The sequence below is a fragment of the Poecilia mexicana genome, unplaced genomic scaffold (genome assembly GCF_051168715.1).
Source record: "Poecilia mexicana isolate PSO_F unplaced genomic scaffold, ASM5116871v1 scaffold_2, whole genome shotgun sequence".
NCBI lineage: Eukaryota > Metazoa > Chordata > Actinopteri > Cyprinodontiformes > Poeciliidae > Poecilia > Poecilia mexicana.
This window is the reverse complement of record NW_028263371.1, coordinates 18,244,422-18,261,904: the sequence shown is the minus strand read 5'-3', so window position 1 is coordinate 18,261,904 and position 17,483 is coordinate 18,244,422. Positions and strand designations below refer to the sequence as shown.

Here is a 17,483-nt window from a genome sequence, read left to right as displayed (position 1 = left end):
CACTTGTTTGTCTTCCGGTTCACATGTTAGAGATATGAGCTTCCTTTTCCTCACACTTCATATTTAAATATTTAATATTTAGTAAAATGCATATGGGTTTATGGTTGTAATGTGATAAAATGTGAAGGATCTTAATTCATTCAATTAAGTCCAAAATTATTTCCACCCCTGGCAGATTTAGTCAAAAATTATCTTCAGTCGATTGAAATGAGAGGCTGAATTTGAAACCCTGCGCCAGAGGAGGGCGGCTTTAATCGTCCATCTAGACAGTGATGTGCTGATGAGGAAGAGGAGGAGGAGGAGGAGTGACGGCCAGTTCAGAAAGAGTCGACCGAGGCGGAAAGCGGTTTGGCAGTGGGAAATTTGTTGGAAGTCAATAACTGCAGCACAGAGCAGAATCTGACCTCATTAACACCATCGACATTTTTAATGATCTGTCAGCGCAGAGCTTAGGGGAAGGACACGACACCGACTCTAGACAAAGCTGCTAACAATATGGAGCACAGAGGAGGTTGTCATTATTCGTCTCCATGCATTTAATTTTTCTCGAAGCTTTTTCAATTGTAATCAATTCCCTCTTTAGTTCCCATTTAAATCATGAGCTCAAACACAAACTGTCTTTTAAATAATGTAGATGAGCTGTTGCAGCCTGGGGCTTGATCTAAATAGATCACAGACATCAGTGGTTCCTGGAGCCTTTTATTAATGAAACACAATTTATTGTAAACTACTTTGAGTTATTATTGCCTTTTCCTTTATCAGGATGACCTGTGTTCTTTCTACAAAGGGTAGTAGAAACAACACACACACTCTACTGAATCTTGTTTCCTCCTCTGTGTGTGTGTGTGTGCGCATGCGCTCATGTGTGTGTGTGTGAGTTATTGCAATGTTCTGCCAGCTGACATCACACGCCCGGTTTCCTGTCTTGCTTGCTAAAATATTTTTCTTTATTTTTCACTTCCTTTTTTTTATTGGAAAACTTCCCTCGGCCTGTTTTCTCCTCAGCACCTCTCACCCTGCCGAGACGAGAGGAGTGAGAGAGCAAAAACGCCCTCTCAGAATATTAAAGTTTTACATAATAGCAAACGGAGAAATAAGTCAGTAAAAATGTAAATTTTAACGAAACAAAGCACACTTGAAATATTAATATGTAATGCCTCTAAAAAGTCAAAATCATGAATACAAGAATTAACTCAACTGCATGAAAATCTACAACAGATCCAAGGATGCTATGAGTTTAAAAAGGATTTCACAGTCGATTCAGAATCAAATGGTCAAATACTGAATCATAAATAATTATCAGCCCCATTAAAGCAGGAGTTTGTCAGTTTGCTGCTGCAATGATCACTGTTCATTAGTGCCAAAGAGGAAACGCATCAGCAAATATCACTGACGATATGGCAAGGGTCACAAGGCTGTTTCCAAACAACCAGACATCCATTATTGCGAAACATTATTTACAAGAGGAAACGGAAACAGGAGTGTGTGCCCCTGCAAACCAAGGTTATCATAGTTAACTAAAACTATCTGAATTAGACAAGAAATTAGACGGTTACAAGGAAATGAAACTAAATTCAGAACTATTAACTGTGTTTCAAACTGCAAGTCACCTGCTACTGTCAGTCATGGTGGTGGAAGGACGGTGATTTGGACTGGTGTTACAGCTACGTAACCCTTGACCTTTCAGTCATTGTAGTTATCCATAATGACTGAGGTCATCTGTGTGCTTGCTAAAAACTTTCAGGACCTGCTACAGAGCAGCTAATGCTTATTGTTCTCTGATGGGTAAAACGTCAGAGATGACCACCTTTCAGCAAAACCAAAGCTGTCTTCTTCTTCTTCTGGTCTCAGTCTCAAATCAGCAAGCAAGTCACCAAACTGCCAAGGTGCTGTAGCCCAGATCATTACCCTTTCACCTCCGTGCTTCATAGTCAGCCTGAGATGACTGGGCTGAATCTTTGTCTTTGCTTCACACTTGGACAAGCTGCTGGCCAATTTGTCCAAACATGTTTACCACAAAAATCCTGTTCCAGGATCTGGTCCAATGGTCTGTTTTTCTAGCTAATTAGATTCAACGGGTTCTTACCTGAAACAACCTGGTAAATACAAGAGTCACCAGTGAGACAAGAAAGTGCAGCTTTGGTGTTCAAATTTAACAAAGGAAACAATGCTCCATCTTGGTAAACCTAATGGGGTTTTCTCTGTTCATTGGGAATGAGGAGTTACCCACAATTATTACAGAGAAATGCACAGCATTCTACTTTTTTTTTCTCTTTAACTAATGAATACAAAGTAATAATGATGCTAACTGAAGTGCTCACTTTTTCTCTTGGAGTTCTTGCGGCTCAGGTCAGATCTAGCACAAAGCTCAGTGAACCGTTTGAAGCAGCACTCTCAGCTGCTGTCCACCTGATCTGAGGTCCGGTCCCTCCCAGCCCACACGGTTCCACACAGGCCGTGTGTTTATTTAAGCCACCGGGAAGCTGTGCTGTTTGAACTGTGCCAGAAGCAGCACTGCTGTGGGGAATGGAAGAGAGGTGAGCTCTGATTGGTCGGTGGGAACCTCTTCAAAAGCTCAGTCTGCCAGCTGCTTGTTGCAGACGTCTGAGTTTAATCTTTGAGTTTGAGCTCTGCTTGTTTGCAAATCCAAATTACTAAACTTCAGTTATACGTGATTGATTTTTAGGTTGGCCAATTAAACTACTCCCCCTCTCCCAGATTTGACTAAATCTGTATGTATAATATCTAATGTATAATATCAGCCAAAATAATACAAATGATCATTCAAAGAACAAATCATACACTAGATCAACAGTAAATGCATAAATACTTCCAACCTTAAAAAGTTTGTTAGGGCTTTCTGTTTTATTTTTGACATGTTTATATATTTTATGAATTCATTGTTCAGTGGTCATTAATGCATCAGACACAGACCTGCAGCCCAGGGCCGGATCTAGATGGGGGCCAACGTCAAACCAAATAAGTTATACTAAATAAATGTCTTATGTTAATACTCGGGGGTGATTTTTTTTAACCTTCACAATTTTACTTTAACAATGAATTAAAAATTATAGTGCTGAACTTTTAGCTGCTGTATGGAGATAAGATCACACTTTCCATCTGCCAAGGATCTGCAAACTGAATCTTTGGAGACACAACTGGCTCTTTGGGTCACTTAATATATCAAATGATGAAATATTGCTCCGTTTTTTTATTTGTTTGTATCATTCTTTTTCCAAGTGTTGCCATGAAGAAACACTGACTATCCTGGCCCCTGTGGTGAATTTGGTCTAGAACCAGCCTCCAAACCTAACTCCTTATTTATATAAATATTTTGGTAATACTCTGTAAAATATCAGAATGTTCACATAACTTTTATATTTTTAGTTGTTTGAGGACACATTTTGAATATTAAATCAAGTGTTTTGATCAGTTACTCAGTGGTTTACCAAATACTATTAACACTTGCTTAATTAAACGTATTTAAAGTATACTACTCTGATTGGAGTACAGTTTGGGGGCACTCTAACCGACCTCTATGCATGAGTTGTTGCTCTATGGATCACTTTTTAAAGACAAAAAACACTGTCATAAAATAATGTCTATTACTGCAGCGGACATCCCGCCACATGGGAGTAGGATGACACGATGTGGTGGCCGTCCTTTAGTTTGATTTCTGAAAGGTGGCAACCCTAGTTAGGTGTGTACTGGTAAGGTTTAAGGTCTGAGTCAGGGTTAGGCTAAAAAGATGAATGGAAGTCAATGCAAAGTTCCTGTGAAGATATAAAGACGTACTATGTGTTGGTACGTGTGTGTTTCAGTAACTTTGAAAGACGCTCCAACATGTGGGGTGGCCACTTCTGGCAGTAACGTTATAGCCTCCACTATTCAGTCATCTGCTGCCCCCTAGTGGCTGTGGAGGGCGCTTAAGGCATAAGTAGGATTTCTAATGTTTTTGATTGCTCACTGGGAAACTATAGTATTGGTGCTGCTCTCCACTATGTTTGTGTTTCCTGTCAGGTCATTACTGTAAATAGGAACATTTACTGTAGGAAAAACATGAGACACTTTAAGATCAGCCTCACCTCTGTCAGACTGCCCCAGGGCAGCTGTGGCTACAAACCAGCAGCTTGCCACCATCGGTGTGTGAATAGGAATAACTGGATGTAGTGTGAAACACCTTGGAGACCTCTGAACCTGATAAAGTTCTAAACAAGTTCAGCTGATTTAACATTTACTTGATTGTGATATAAAAACGAACTATGATCATGGAAAATGCATAATAGCACCTCCTTAACAAATAATTGGCAAAGCATGATCTCTGCTGGAGAACTGGAGATGGAGCTATCAGTGTAGCTTCTTGGATCGGCTGGATTATGTTAGCTAAACATCCTCACACCACCCCACCTTCCTCTTGTCCAGCTTGAAGCTTTGGACCAGTTACTGGTCCACCCATGAGACCATCCATCTGGTCCATCTTGAGTCACTTTATTTCATAAATCAAACCTTTGAAAAACTGTGTCTTTTGACACTTCAGGTAATGTCCGGGTCAGCAACTGAACCGGACATTACACCAACATGGTATTTTAGCAGTAGCTAATACTAAAGCACGAAACCAACTTGTTATTTAGCAACATCTAATGCTAAAGTACTAAACCAATCCAGCATTTAGCAACAACTAAATAACATCTTTAATTAGTTTCACATCTTTCTGTTGTATTTCTTGGTATAATGTATCAGCATTCTGATGGACAGTCACTTGGTCTTTTTGATGTACATCATCTCTAGTTAGCTGACCATTTTAGTCTTCTTTTAGATACAATCTTTTGTAAGTCTTGAGTCCTGCAAGTGGGAAATAGTAGTAGTAAAGAAAGAACGTTTATTTCATAGTATTGTTAATTTAGAAAACCAATAAGACTTCTTCTTCATTCCATCAGATGAGGTAACCATCAATTTAAATAAAGCAACAGAGTGACATCAGTGAAGAGGAACGGCGGGAAAGCTGTGGGTATGGTTCTGTGGGCCGGCCGACGGATCAAAAGCAACATATTGTAACTGGAATCCACCAGCTGTTACTGAAGCATCAGAGAGGAACTTCAGGGTCATCACGTTTCCTGAAACACAGCAGAGACCGGTCTGATCAACGCTTTGAAACTTCTGCCAGTCAAATCTGCACTTAATGAAATGGAACTTAGCGTTTCTAATTTGCTTTGGGGGACCTGAAATGATTGTTTATCTATATCTTCTCCTGCAATACAGCGGTGGCCATGTCGTCCGCGGGAAATTTCTGAGTTTGAAAAGTCAAAACTTTGCTAGAAGAAAACTCAAATTTTGAGATTGATCTCAGAAATTTTCTAGAAAAATAACTTGGGGAATCAAGGTTTCTCTATAAAGTTTCTGATATTAATCTAAAACATTCATAAGAATTTAGGCATTTTGGCGGAAATTTACCTTGTAATTTTTTGTATATATAATGGCCCTAGTATGCGGTCGTAGAGATTTTAATGTCAAAGGAAACTAGGTAATTTTTGTTTGCTTATTTCCTGTTTCTACAACTCTAGAGGGAGCCCTAGAGCAAAGAACAAACCTGCAAGACTGACAATCCAGTGAGGCGCATGAAACAGTTCTAAGTTGTGCCATATGAGGAAAATAAGGAAAGGGTTTTTGGAAAATATTTAAAATTGTAATATCATTAAACAAACAACTTAGACAAACATGTGTTGAGTTCTAATAGCCACCCAACATTTTAATCAAATAGAAAAACTACATTTAGGTTATCAATCATTCAAATTTTATTCATGTATATATATATATATATATATATATATATATATATATATATATATATATATATATATATATGTGTCATTCAATTGAGAAGAATTCAACTATAATTGTCACGATTTTGTTTGTTTAATGAGAAAAACATAACGGAAATGAACCAGCAGTTACACAAATACTTCAGTTTAACCAGAGTTCAAACTGTTTCTGTCACATATAAATGATAATGATGGCAGCTCACCTGTGCTGATGATGTCATCCGGTAAATTGTCACCACAGAATCTGGAGAAGGGTATAAGAAAAATGATAAAAGTAAAGACAGGAATGCCACTGTAGGACAAGAATTTATGTTTTTTGTATGTAATATCTGAATATTGTGGCGAGCATTTGTGTTCAAACTACCTTTCATTGGCAGATCACTTCAATAACAAGACATTTTTCCCTTGTTCGAAGTGAAAAAACCTGCCAGTGGAACTTGTACTTTGAAGGAATATTATTGACTTAAAATAAGCTCCCATGTCTTGCTGAAAAGTTATGTGTAAGTTAGTTTTGTCTTATTTCAACTCTACCAAGATGTTTGCACCACAGACCAAAAATACTTGGTTTTGGCATTGTTATGTTTGTTCCCGTTTCCACACAGGTTAACCCATAAACTGCTGAAGCACTGCTCAGACTGACACCCACCTCCCAGCGAAGCCAGACACATCGTCGTAGCTGTCGTACACCTCCAGGTAATCTGCCAGGCAGGACGTGTCTTCCTCCACGTCCAGCTCCAGGAAGTGAAGGCGAATCCTCTGACCCAGACGCACCCGGATGTGCCAGTAGCAGATCAGCTCGTCCTGGTATTCCTCAGGGAAACCGGGCGACTGAATGATCTTCTGCTGCTCAGTCAGAACGCCGCCACACTCCTTGGCTGTCGGGAACATGGGAGACACGATGAAACTAGTACTAAAGACTACTATCTTTAGTAGTTTCGCTGCAAATAGGATCTTTAGCTATGTAGCTTTTGCCTGAGAAAGTTAATCACATTTCCTGTGATAAACTTGTACACACTTGTGTTGGGACTGTTTCTTTGCAATGCAGAGAAATATTCTTGGTTTCTGAGAAGTGATTGCTTCCTGGACTCTGTTTAAGTTTAAAATCTTATCTAACAATTGCTAACGTTTGTGAAGTATGTAGTGCGCCACTTAGATGCTATGAATTAAGCTTACCAGATATTACCTGCACTGTGAACAACCATTCTCCATTGTAAAGAGATATGTTGATTCAACATATGGAAGTATGGTCAACACATACTAAGCTTTTTTCACTTTCATTGCTGCCATTGCTAAAACGACAGGCAGACTACAATTCTAAAACAGAGCAGAAAATTGACATCATTGTTCACAACTTCTTCTGTTCGCTGATTGGCCTGGTTGAATTTCTACTGGATGAATCCAAGTGAATGGAAGAAAGCCCCGACTGCCTGTGAAGTGAGATTTGAATTGAGGTCAGGAAATGCACTTCAGGTGAGAATCACAGCTGCAATTGCTGAGTTTCACCACTAGAGAGCGCCATCGATTAAGCAGAATGAATGCAGATCTAGTGTGGTAGGGCCAAGTGAGTTTTATTCAGTTATTTATTTATTTTGCACTTAGTTTTACTGAGACATTATGTCATTTCCACATTTTGAATAGCCTTAAAAAGCCAAGCTTCTTTAAGAAATTATTCAAACAATCTGCAAGATTTGGGGAATTTAAGAAAAAATTGTCTCATGTCAAATTTTTGATGTATTTTTCTTCAGTCTTGATTAAACTGAAGTATTTTTGCTCATTTGAAAACTTCTTCACCTTTAAAAATGATAATTGTACTCTGTTGAGACAAGCTCTGGACTTTTCTGAAAATCAACAAATGCTTAAATTTGTAAATAGATTGCAATTTCAAAGATCATTTCAGTGACTTTTTTTTTTTTTAGTTCGAAAGCTTTCAGGGAAAAAAAATTGAAAAAGATCAGAGCAACACAGAAAACCTGAAGACCTGAGCAGCAGCCATGTCCAAGCAGGGCCTTCAGTCAGCAGGTAAGGAGTAAAAAACTTGTTTTATCTAAATATAATTTTAGTTACTAAAATTCCTATGAACTTCTGTAACTTCCTATAAAAAGAGTTTACAGTTATTTTTAATGTAAAAATTCTCTTTTCATATTTGAGAAGAGTTTCTAAGAACATTTAATTAGTACTTTGTGGTTATATGCTCTGTGTGAACTGTAAATATCATATGACACAGAAGTCTGTTTTATTTCATCAACAGCCATTATTCTGAGCAGGATGGTAAGGCATGTCTCCATGACAACAACTACGTGAAAGCTGGTTATAAAAAGACTTGCCAGGAAAAGTTTTTTATGTTCTGCACAAACACGCATACATTTTTTTAAAAAATAACAAACTATTTTATCCCTAATATAGTTTTACATTTATTTAGAGAAATGTGTTTATGTGAGTGAAATTCACAAAAAAAAAATCATCTGAAATAAGTAACATTAGCATTTATTGGAAAGTTGCAAAATATGAATGTTTTTGCTGAACATAATGGTTCTGTAACGGTATTTATGAATATCCAAATATAAATATCAAATACCCATGTGCAAGTGTCATGTTCATTAATAGCATTTGTAGTGCTATTTGTAATATAGAGTAAAGAAAGGAAATCAAAATGTAACAGGTGAAAAAATAAAGTATACATGAGATTCCTTGGTAGAATCCAGAATCATTTTCTGCTCCATTAAATATAACCACACCAGAAATTATTCCCTGTGGTCCTTCAAAGGTAAATTCATTCTTATTAAAGGTATTTTCTTTACCGCTATGCATATACTTTTATCATGTTTCATTAATTACACTTGCATGTATTAATAATGATCGTATCTTTCTGGAGTGTGCCATTATTTCCTAGTTCATCCTCCAAGTGTCGCCAATCAGCCAACAACTATAAAAACCTCCATTGTTTTGGACTTGGCTGTGGAAACGTCCACGCTGCCCAACATGTGTGAAAAAGAGCCAACTCTGCTGCACATCATCAGCAGCGATCGTTGCAAACCAAAGGAAAAGCAATTTCTTGCTGTCGGCCATGTTGGTAGCATCACTGGTTTTAGGTTTGTTTCATCGTGTCAGGGGATTGATGGCTACATTGTCAGTGATCGGTCCATGAAAACCTGTTTTATATCAATTTGTGTGAATATAAACCTGAACCGAGATTCTGAGAATTTGCTACAAGCGCTTATTGAATCTGACTGGGTGAATACAAGCTTCTGTAATCACTGACGGTTTGGCTTGCGTCCTGTTTGTGGGTGTGGAGGCTTTAAAAATGCTTATGTGTGACTTCCAGTCAGGACTTGCTCAGCTGCCGCTCTGGCATCTTATCCAGCTGCATTTTTTCCTCCTTTGCTGGTTTAGTCTTGGTCTGAACCACCATCACTCATCGGTGGGAGTCAGTTTGTGGTTTTGAGTCAGGATATTCTTTTTCGTGTTGTCTTTATCATTTCCTTTGCGTCTGACTTGCGTCTAGAGTGATGACAACTTCCTGTGGTGACTCTGCTTATGACGTAGAAGTTTCCGTCACTGAGACTCTGTTTGAAGTTGCTCAGGTAGCAAGAGCATTAACATCCCTAAATCTCCCCCATTCATCTTTAAACATACAGTATGTAACTTTTATATTTATATATATATATATATATATATATATATAAATAAGATTTTTATATAAAGCTGTCAGTTTGTTATGACAGTATGAAGCGGATAGATCAAGATCACAATCATGTTCTTCTGGCATCTCCCAGCAATAACTGCAGAGACACACTGCCCCGTCAGAAACAACCAATCAGAGCCAGGAGGAGTGCTGTTAATCATGCTTGTGTATCCGCTGCTCACACCCTTGCTCTCTACTATTCTGCAGCCTACAGAGCCTGCCATGAATTGTCATGTTAGCTAGCATAGCCACCAGGTTTACTGGAACGGTAAAGTGTTTCTCTGCCATTACCACACTGAGTTTCCTATTCAGCTTAATCAATTAATTTCAGTTCTAACCCAAATAGAAAATATTTTTTAATACATATCATTCAACTAAAATACAATTAAGAATCTATGGTGCTACTTTAAAATGAATGTTGACAGATGGCTTTCCACAAAATAGCGTGTACATGAGCAGGATTGACAGCGCTAAGCCCCTCCTCCTGGCTCTGATTGGTTGTTTTTGGTCTGGAGCTGTGGATTTCTTCAGACAGCAGTAGCAGCTCAGGGTGGATGTGGAGGAGATCGATGTTTTCATAGACGATCTGTCTCATATTATAATGTCACGCCATTGAAACTGTTTTGAAAAATACGTATGAAAACATTTTTTAGAAATGTTACACACTGCAGCTTTGAGGCAGATTTGCACTAAAATGCAATCCATATGTTGATGTCAAAATTAGCTTCATGTGAAAGAGAAACACTGTGTTTCTTTTTCCTCAAGCTAAACGTTTACAGCCTCAGCATGCAGGATGCCTTCCTGGAACATTTGTGCTTTAGGTTATTAAGATGTTGTTCTAATGAGCAACTCATTAGAACAACATTTATTTATCCCTGCAGTGCAGCAACAACACAATTGGGCTGTCAACCTTAATGGAACCATCGTGTTGTGCTCAGCTTGTCCTGATAACTTCACCCATCTCTTCACCTTCCACATGATGAAGCAGGAGGAAATAATAGAGGGTTTTTTTTTCCTTTACAAAGTCTGAAAGTTTGTGTTGTGCAATCGTCAGATGTGCTGAGTCAGAACTTTGCAGATGCACATTTCGTAGTAGTTGCAGCTGCAGATGTTTTTGGGTTTACGTTTCCAACACCTTCACACACCTAGGAGTAATTTCTGGTGGAAGTTTGGAAAGGTTTCTGTTTCCAGATTGACTTTGTTTCAGTAATTTTGATGCTCTGATTCTTTACAACATCTCTTTATAGATGCTGTTTAAAAAAATGCTTAACCTTGAAATGCCATCAACACGTGTTGATGGCATTTCAAACGTCAGCATCACACTCACGAATGAGTTTGGCTTCAATGGATTTCAAATCCATTTTAGAGCCTAACATTGGGTTTTAAAAATACACATAGTTAAAAAACGTCTTTTTAGCTACTCTTAAAAAAAAAAAAAGAAAAAAGTCTCCTTTCAACATTGTTAAAATCAGGATTAAAGTAAAGGCTTTACTCACAGTTTGGGTTGTAGCAGTAAACATCCCATTTCTCACTCTTGTTCAGCCTGTATCCGTAGTCGACGATGCCGACTCTTCCAAAGCCGCAGTTGGTCCCGGCCTTGACGATGGGATAGCCGACACGTCCTCTGTCGAACCAGCCGGCGGCACACACATGGAAACCTGCAAACGAGAAGAAACGCCGTGTTCTGTTCAGCAGCACCACTGGTCACACACTCAGAGCTGACCGTCCAGAGCTTTCTGTCAGAACCTCCAGCAACACGGCCCAGTTTGACAAACAGTTTGTGAAAGTCTTTTGGAGAGCATCTGAAGATTTATTTGTTCTTCTTTATGGAGGGGGTTTAGATAACAATCAGTAATCAGCTATAAAACTGACCTCCTGCAAGGTTGCCTTGGAAACCTTGAACTGTAGCCACTGATAAGCAGGAAACCAGAGGATTTTACCTGCACTCTGAAAAGCTGCTGGTTTTTGTTAACCCAGCTTTATGTCACAGCCAGGATTTGATCCTCAGACCTTTTTGCTCTAAGAAAAACAGTCCTACACCTAAAATAGACGTTTTTTTATCCTCTGTATATTGCATTTCTCTAATACACATGTATTATATACTACAACTCTTACCAATATCACACAGTCACACAGCTCTTCATAGCTTCAGTGACAGAACATGTGCAGCTGTAAGTAAGTAACGCTCCAGCATCACCTTCGATCATGTTAGCCAACACTCTTATTGTCACTGATGAACTAACTCCATCGGACATAAAGTCATATTCAATCAATTAGAATACACGTCCTTTAAATATAACAACCTCTAAGCCTGTTTTAAACAAGCTTTACATTAATATTTGTGTTTTTAAAAGTAGTTTTTGATCGGTCTGATGTAATATTCTAATTTTAAGTTGTTTTCCCTATATGTAAGCTGAAAATCAACATGATCAACAGAAGCAACACAAACATTCATCTGGGTTTAAACTATACAATGTTTCATTTAGTCAAAAAGTTCCAGAAATAAATTGACTTTTCAGCCGTGTGAATTTTACACCTTTCATCCCAACATACACACACCACTGAAAGAGCACCATGGAGGTACATGGTGTTTCATGCAGAATGATTGATTTCATCATGTCTGAACCAATATGCGATATCAATATGAGGGCATCAAGTGACTTGCAGGATTCATTTCACTATATTATGTTTAGAAAATAAAAATCAGAAGCTGAGGTTCAGGCCTTTTGCAAGAATCAGAGAAATAAACCACCAAGTGTCTGGTGCATTTCTTGTTAAAACTATTCTACCTTTGACCCAATGCTGCAACCCATGTGTTTGGATTAAGAAGTTTTAACCCAGCAATTTCTAGAGTGAACCTAAAACCATCTTAACAGGCTTTTACAGTTTATTTGAGACCTTTTAATTTCAGCCTGGGCCCAGGAACTCTGCTGCACTCTTGGAAAGACACTGCTTCCCATTAACCTTTAACCTCCCCCTGTGAGCTAAAAGCATTCCAGCGGTTAAGGGACGTGTTGCGTCACTACTGTTCCTCCATCTGATGCCTTTTAAAGAGCAGAGAGAGAATACACACCACCAGGAAAAATCAGGTTGTTGTTTTTACAGCAGAGGAGCCTGGTTTGCCTTAAAAAACACCAAAATGCAGGCGCCGATCTGTGAGTTTGTGTTGTGCTTATGAGTGAAAGGCTGCAGACCTATTTGTCGCGCTGCCTCCAGTTGATCATAGGTGGCCAACGTCCCTCCCTCGTATTTGCAGACAGCCTTGGCCTCTTTGTACGTCAGCTGATACCTCCCTTTGCGTGACTCCCGGTGGTAGACCCCAGCTGCTTGTTCTGTCAAAGAGAAACACGGCTTCTGTCTGGGCATTTACATTAATCATGTAAAAAAAAAAAACCCTGCTGATGAGTCTGAGCCAAACCAGTTAGTACAATGAAACACATACAAGAGCTCATTTTCCAAAGAGTCGCTCTCATGAAGTGAAGCGTGTGGGAAAGTCAGCAGTGTTTAGAGAAACTCTTTTTTTTTTTTCTGAGGAAAACAAACTACTTTGATTGATGTAATAGTTGTGAAAGAAGGTTTCAGCTGGGAAGTTCCTTTACTCGGGATTGTGAGAGGTACGAGGTGAAGTCATTTCCATGCATTCACAGGCCTCTTGCAGCACAGCCAGGCTATAACACACTGATTGGCACAAACTGCTGGACTCCTTCATGCTCCATTAAAGCCTCACAATGAGCCTTTAAATGAGAATAGCTTTAGCTGTATTCACAAAAGCAGAACATTTCTACAAAAATATGAAAGTAACTGTTAAAAAAAACAACAATTAACAAGAGTAATATCACTGATGGTGAGATCTGTCTGATCGGTTTAATTAAATTCTCCACCTCATCACTGAAGATGAATAATTTCCAGGCTGCTCTGTCAAACAGATATTTAGACGTCATTGTCAGGATGTGTTAGTTATATTTACCAAGCCATATTGAGTTATGAAATATTCCATTTCTGAAGCCCCACGACTGTGCCTCTTTCAGCAGTAAGACGAGAGTCCAGAGCAGAGCCCAGCGGTGCATCCTGAGGCTGACGGTGTGCAGCTGCTGTGTGCAGATGTTCTCTGCCGTTCTGTCCCCTGCTGCTCCGCAGCCGCTGCCTTTTATACACACTCCTTCCTCCCAGGGGAGGTGGCAAATATCCAGCAGAGTGAAATAATTAAACCCAGCCAGGGTTCTTCATAGCCACCCTGTTTGGCTGTTGATGATTTATTTATTTATTTATAATTTTTTTTGTTTACCTATATAAAGTTTATCGCTTTTACTTCTGTTTTAGGGGAAGTGCTGTGGGGGGGCGGGGGGGCGGGGGGGGTATACGAGGTAATCCTCAAACTCCTAAAGTGTGACACATTAAAAATGACTCCTGCTGTTGCAAATCAAACTGAAACCTGTCCGTCCTCAGTTCAACTCACCGTGTTTTGTAAATCATGTGCATAAAGAACGCTTTTTTTTTTTTTAACATGAAATGTTTTCACATATTTACATAGATGAAACACTTTGTCTTCAGGATATGATGAAGTATTTAAAAAAAATTAAACAACCATTTGCTCATGTAAGAAAGCATTAAGAACCACAAAGCTGATTACACGGATGAATGTATTACCCACTGAGGTGATTAATATCTTCTAGGAGCAGGAAACTATAAGAGTATGAAAACCTGAATTAACATCTGATGGTCACTAATACATTTTGCTTATCAGTTTGTACTGAATATGTTAATATGTTAATGTAGAGTGGTAAGCGACTGGCTGGACCTGAGAAAAACTATACATTTTTATTTTGTTTTTTTCATGTTAAGAAATAAGTTATGACTTTTGCGCAACAATCTCTTTTCAATTGTTTGCCGACTCATTGTTGTTGGTTATGAGCACTCAGTTTGTCATCCACAAGCTTGGTGGACGGCAGAGCAGTGGAACGTGTAGAGTAGGGGACTGAGCACACAGCTTTGAGGAACCCCTGTGTTGACGCACATGGTGTTGGAGGTATGCTCTCTAACAGGTTTTCCTGCAGGACTTCCCTGTATTTAACTCCATCAACCCTCCCATCATCTCTGCCAATCTTCTTGTTTCTTCTGAAGAAATGCATCCTGACAGCCTGATGCTGCCACCACCATGTTTCACCACATGGATGCTGTGGTCTTGCAGACTGACGTTGCAGAAGGTGACGCGTGGTTGCCACCACACTTCAGGTTCTTCTGCCAAAAGCCAAAATCTTCAAGGGACCAGAGAATGATGTGGGAGTTTTTCCAAGCTACATTTGTTGAGCTGCCTGTTTCTATTAAATGTTAAATCCAGGGATGCACAATATTATCGGCATCGGCCGATATTATCTGTTAAGTGTAATATCGTACTTTGACCATTCCATCAAAATAACTCACCAGTATAAAAGCTGTTTTTATTTTTCTGAAAACCAGTGAAAATGATGCCTGCACACAGCATGTTAAATTTGCGATGTTCGAGTGTTGTCACTGCCTTAGAATAAATTTGACATTAAACATAAGTTGAAAGTGTTACGTCAGCCTCCTTTCTAGCATTTGCATTTGGTAGCAGGCTATATTGACAAAGATAATGCTGTGTTTTAATTACACAGTAGAGAAAGCCACACAGTTTCAGTAAGTAGGATATAGGAAACAAATATCGGTATTGGTATCAGTTATCAGCCAAATGAGTTTTAGTATATTGGCATATTGGATATCGACCAAAAATCCAATATCGTGCATCCCTAGATAAATGTGATGCTAATCTTTAACTCACAACAACTTTGCAAGCATGAATGAAGCATACAGAATGACTAATAGTTAGGACAAAGAAAACCAACATGTTGCTCATCACAACAGGCTCCTAATTTGGGGGTAATAGCATTGGTTCCAATAAACTCCAGGGAACAAAGGGTTTTAAATTGTGTTTCTGTAAAGAACAGTGCCAGATGTGATTCAGCCCCCCTGCATAGTTTGTCAGTTTACCAGACCATCGGGGAGCGCAGCATGTAACTCTGAACGTGGAGCTCTCCAGATGGTCTACGTCTCCCACATCCCCAGTTCCAAGGTAAATATACTGAGAAAGAACAGGCACCAAGCTTTTATGGTGGTTAGAAACAAAAATGTCTTCATCCTTAATTTGAATCATTATTACAACTTTTTGAGATTTTTTTTTTAAATCTCTAATTATAATTCTTTTCTCTATTGAACAATAAGCAACAAAAAACATTAGAGCAAATGTTATAATAGAATTTGCTTTAAAAACAAAAATCCATCCATTTGCAAATGATTACCTTATTGTCAGAAATTGTTTTGGTTTTTTTGCTGTTACTGCAAAAAATTAAAAACATGAAGTTTTTTTCAGGTTCACAGTGAACGGGTTCAGCGATGGAACTAAAAAGCTGCACGTCAGCTGTCACATGTAATATTTCTCTGAGGGAGAGCACAGACAGACATGCAGAGGGCCGGGTGGTAAACGGCTCTGAATTGGTTCCAGATTGGAGGGGAAGTGAACTGGGCTTTCTTAACTCTATGAGAACCTCACCCAAAGAAACCCACGCATGGAAAGTCCGTCTCAGACGCCGTCATTGTGACATACTGGATATTAAAACTCCTTTTAAATGGAGGATTCATCATCGTTTCCATGTGTCCAATAAGAAAACGAAGGCTGTGGTGGGAGATTTTACTACAAGGCTACATCTACTGTTCATGTTATAATGAACTCTAACCAAATGAACCTGTTTGGAATACACACAAAAGGTTGGATGTTGTTTTCCTGCAGCAGCATGGGAGCCAGACCGTCTCTCTCTTGTTTTAGATCCCTTATCCTTTGTATAAAACCCATGTGTTGACTCTGCCTCGGAGCTGCTTCATTATTTACTGTTTTATAAGCTCTCTGTATTGTGCACAAAATACAGATAAACCTGTTTGAGTGATTTTTTTAGTGATTTATCAGCCATATACTGACATCATCTGTTCTGAAGCTAATAAATGTGATGGAAAGGTTAAAGTTGAACCAAAAATATTTCTTGAAAAAGCATCAAAATGTTGGCAGAACCTATTTTAATTGTTTAAATCAACCAGAGAAAAGTGGATCCAGTCAAATATAGAGAGATGTTAGTTTTTTGTATAAGCATTTATTTCTTTTATGTTTGATCCAAATCAAGTTTACTTTCATAGCACATTTTAGAAATAAGGCAGTTCAAATAAAAAGTCATAAAAGCAACAATCACCAACTGAGAAACCAGTAACAAACATTACATTTTACATTTTGAGGTCCATCATCCATATCATCAACACACATTATGTATTTGATGTTTGACGATTTTGGTTTGATGATTAAAACCCCAAAATTCTGAGATATACCCAACAAGAGAACTGTGGACCAACTGGAAAGCATGCATGTCCTGAACATTAAATGAACTCAGATCTGACTGGGACTCCTTTTGCGTGAACTACTGCATCAGTGCGGCATGGCCTGGAGAGCATTAGCCTGCAGTTCTGCTGAGGAAGCCCAGGTTGCTTTGGTAGCAGCTTTCAGTTCTCCTCCTGGTTAACCGGTGACGCCGTGGTCATCTCAGCAGGTATTGGTTTCTATTGCTGGATAGAAAGGTTCAGTCTTGCTGGAAAATGCAACCAGCTTCTCCATAAGCAGAATGCCAGCAGAACGAAGCATGAGGAGCTCAAAGAAGCCTAGAAGTCCTGACTTTGGACTTCATTAAACACAGCACACAGCTGATGTGGCTCCCCAAAGCCATTTTGACTGGGAAAACTTCTTTTTTAGCCCAGATAGAATGGTTCAGATGTCTCTGGTTCAGAAGTGGCCTAATGAAAGGAACGTGACCGTTGTAACTTAGCGACAGTGTGTGTTGGCTGCTTGAAGCACTGACTCCAGTCCAAGCCCTGTGAATCTGCCCCTAACATTTGAAAGAGCTTTGCTTTATCATCCAAAAGGAGTTGTT

At 39.0% G+C, this 17,483-nt stretch overlaps 1 protein-coding gene across 1 annotated transcript; it reads right to left on the bottom strand.

Moving 5' to 3' along the window:
• Positions 1-4,667: 4,667 nt before the first annotated feature.
• On the bottom strand, positions 4,668-13,640 carry tnfaip6 (tumor necrosis factor, alpha-induced protein 6). The gene is made up of 6 exons (XM_014989766.2): positions 13,469-13,640; positions 12,696-12,833; positions 10,998-11,159; positions 6,466-6,694; positions 6,023-6,063; positions 4,668-5,114 (listed from the first exon to the last, which is right to left on the bottom strand). The coding sequence occupies exons 1-6, from the start codon at positions 13,566-13,568 to the stop codon at positions 4,978-4,980; spliced, it is 807 nt and encodes a 268-aa protein (XP_014845252.1). The 5' UTR covers positions 13,569-13,640; the 3' UTR covers positions 4,668-4,977.
• Positions 13,641-17,483: the final 3,843 nt, after the last annotated feature.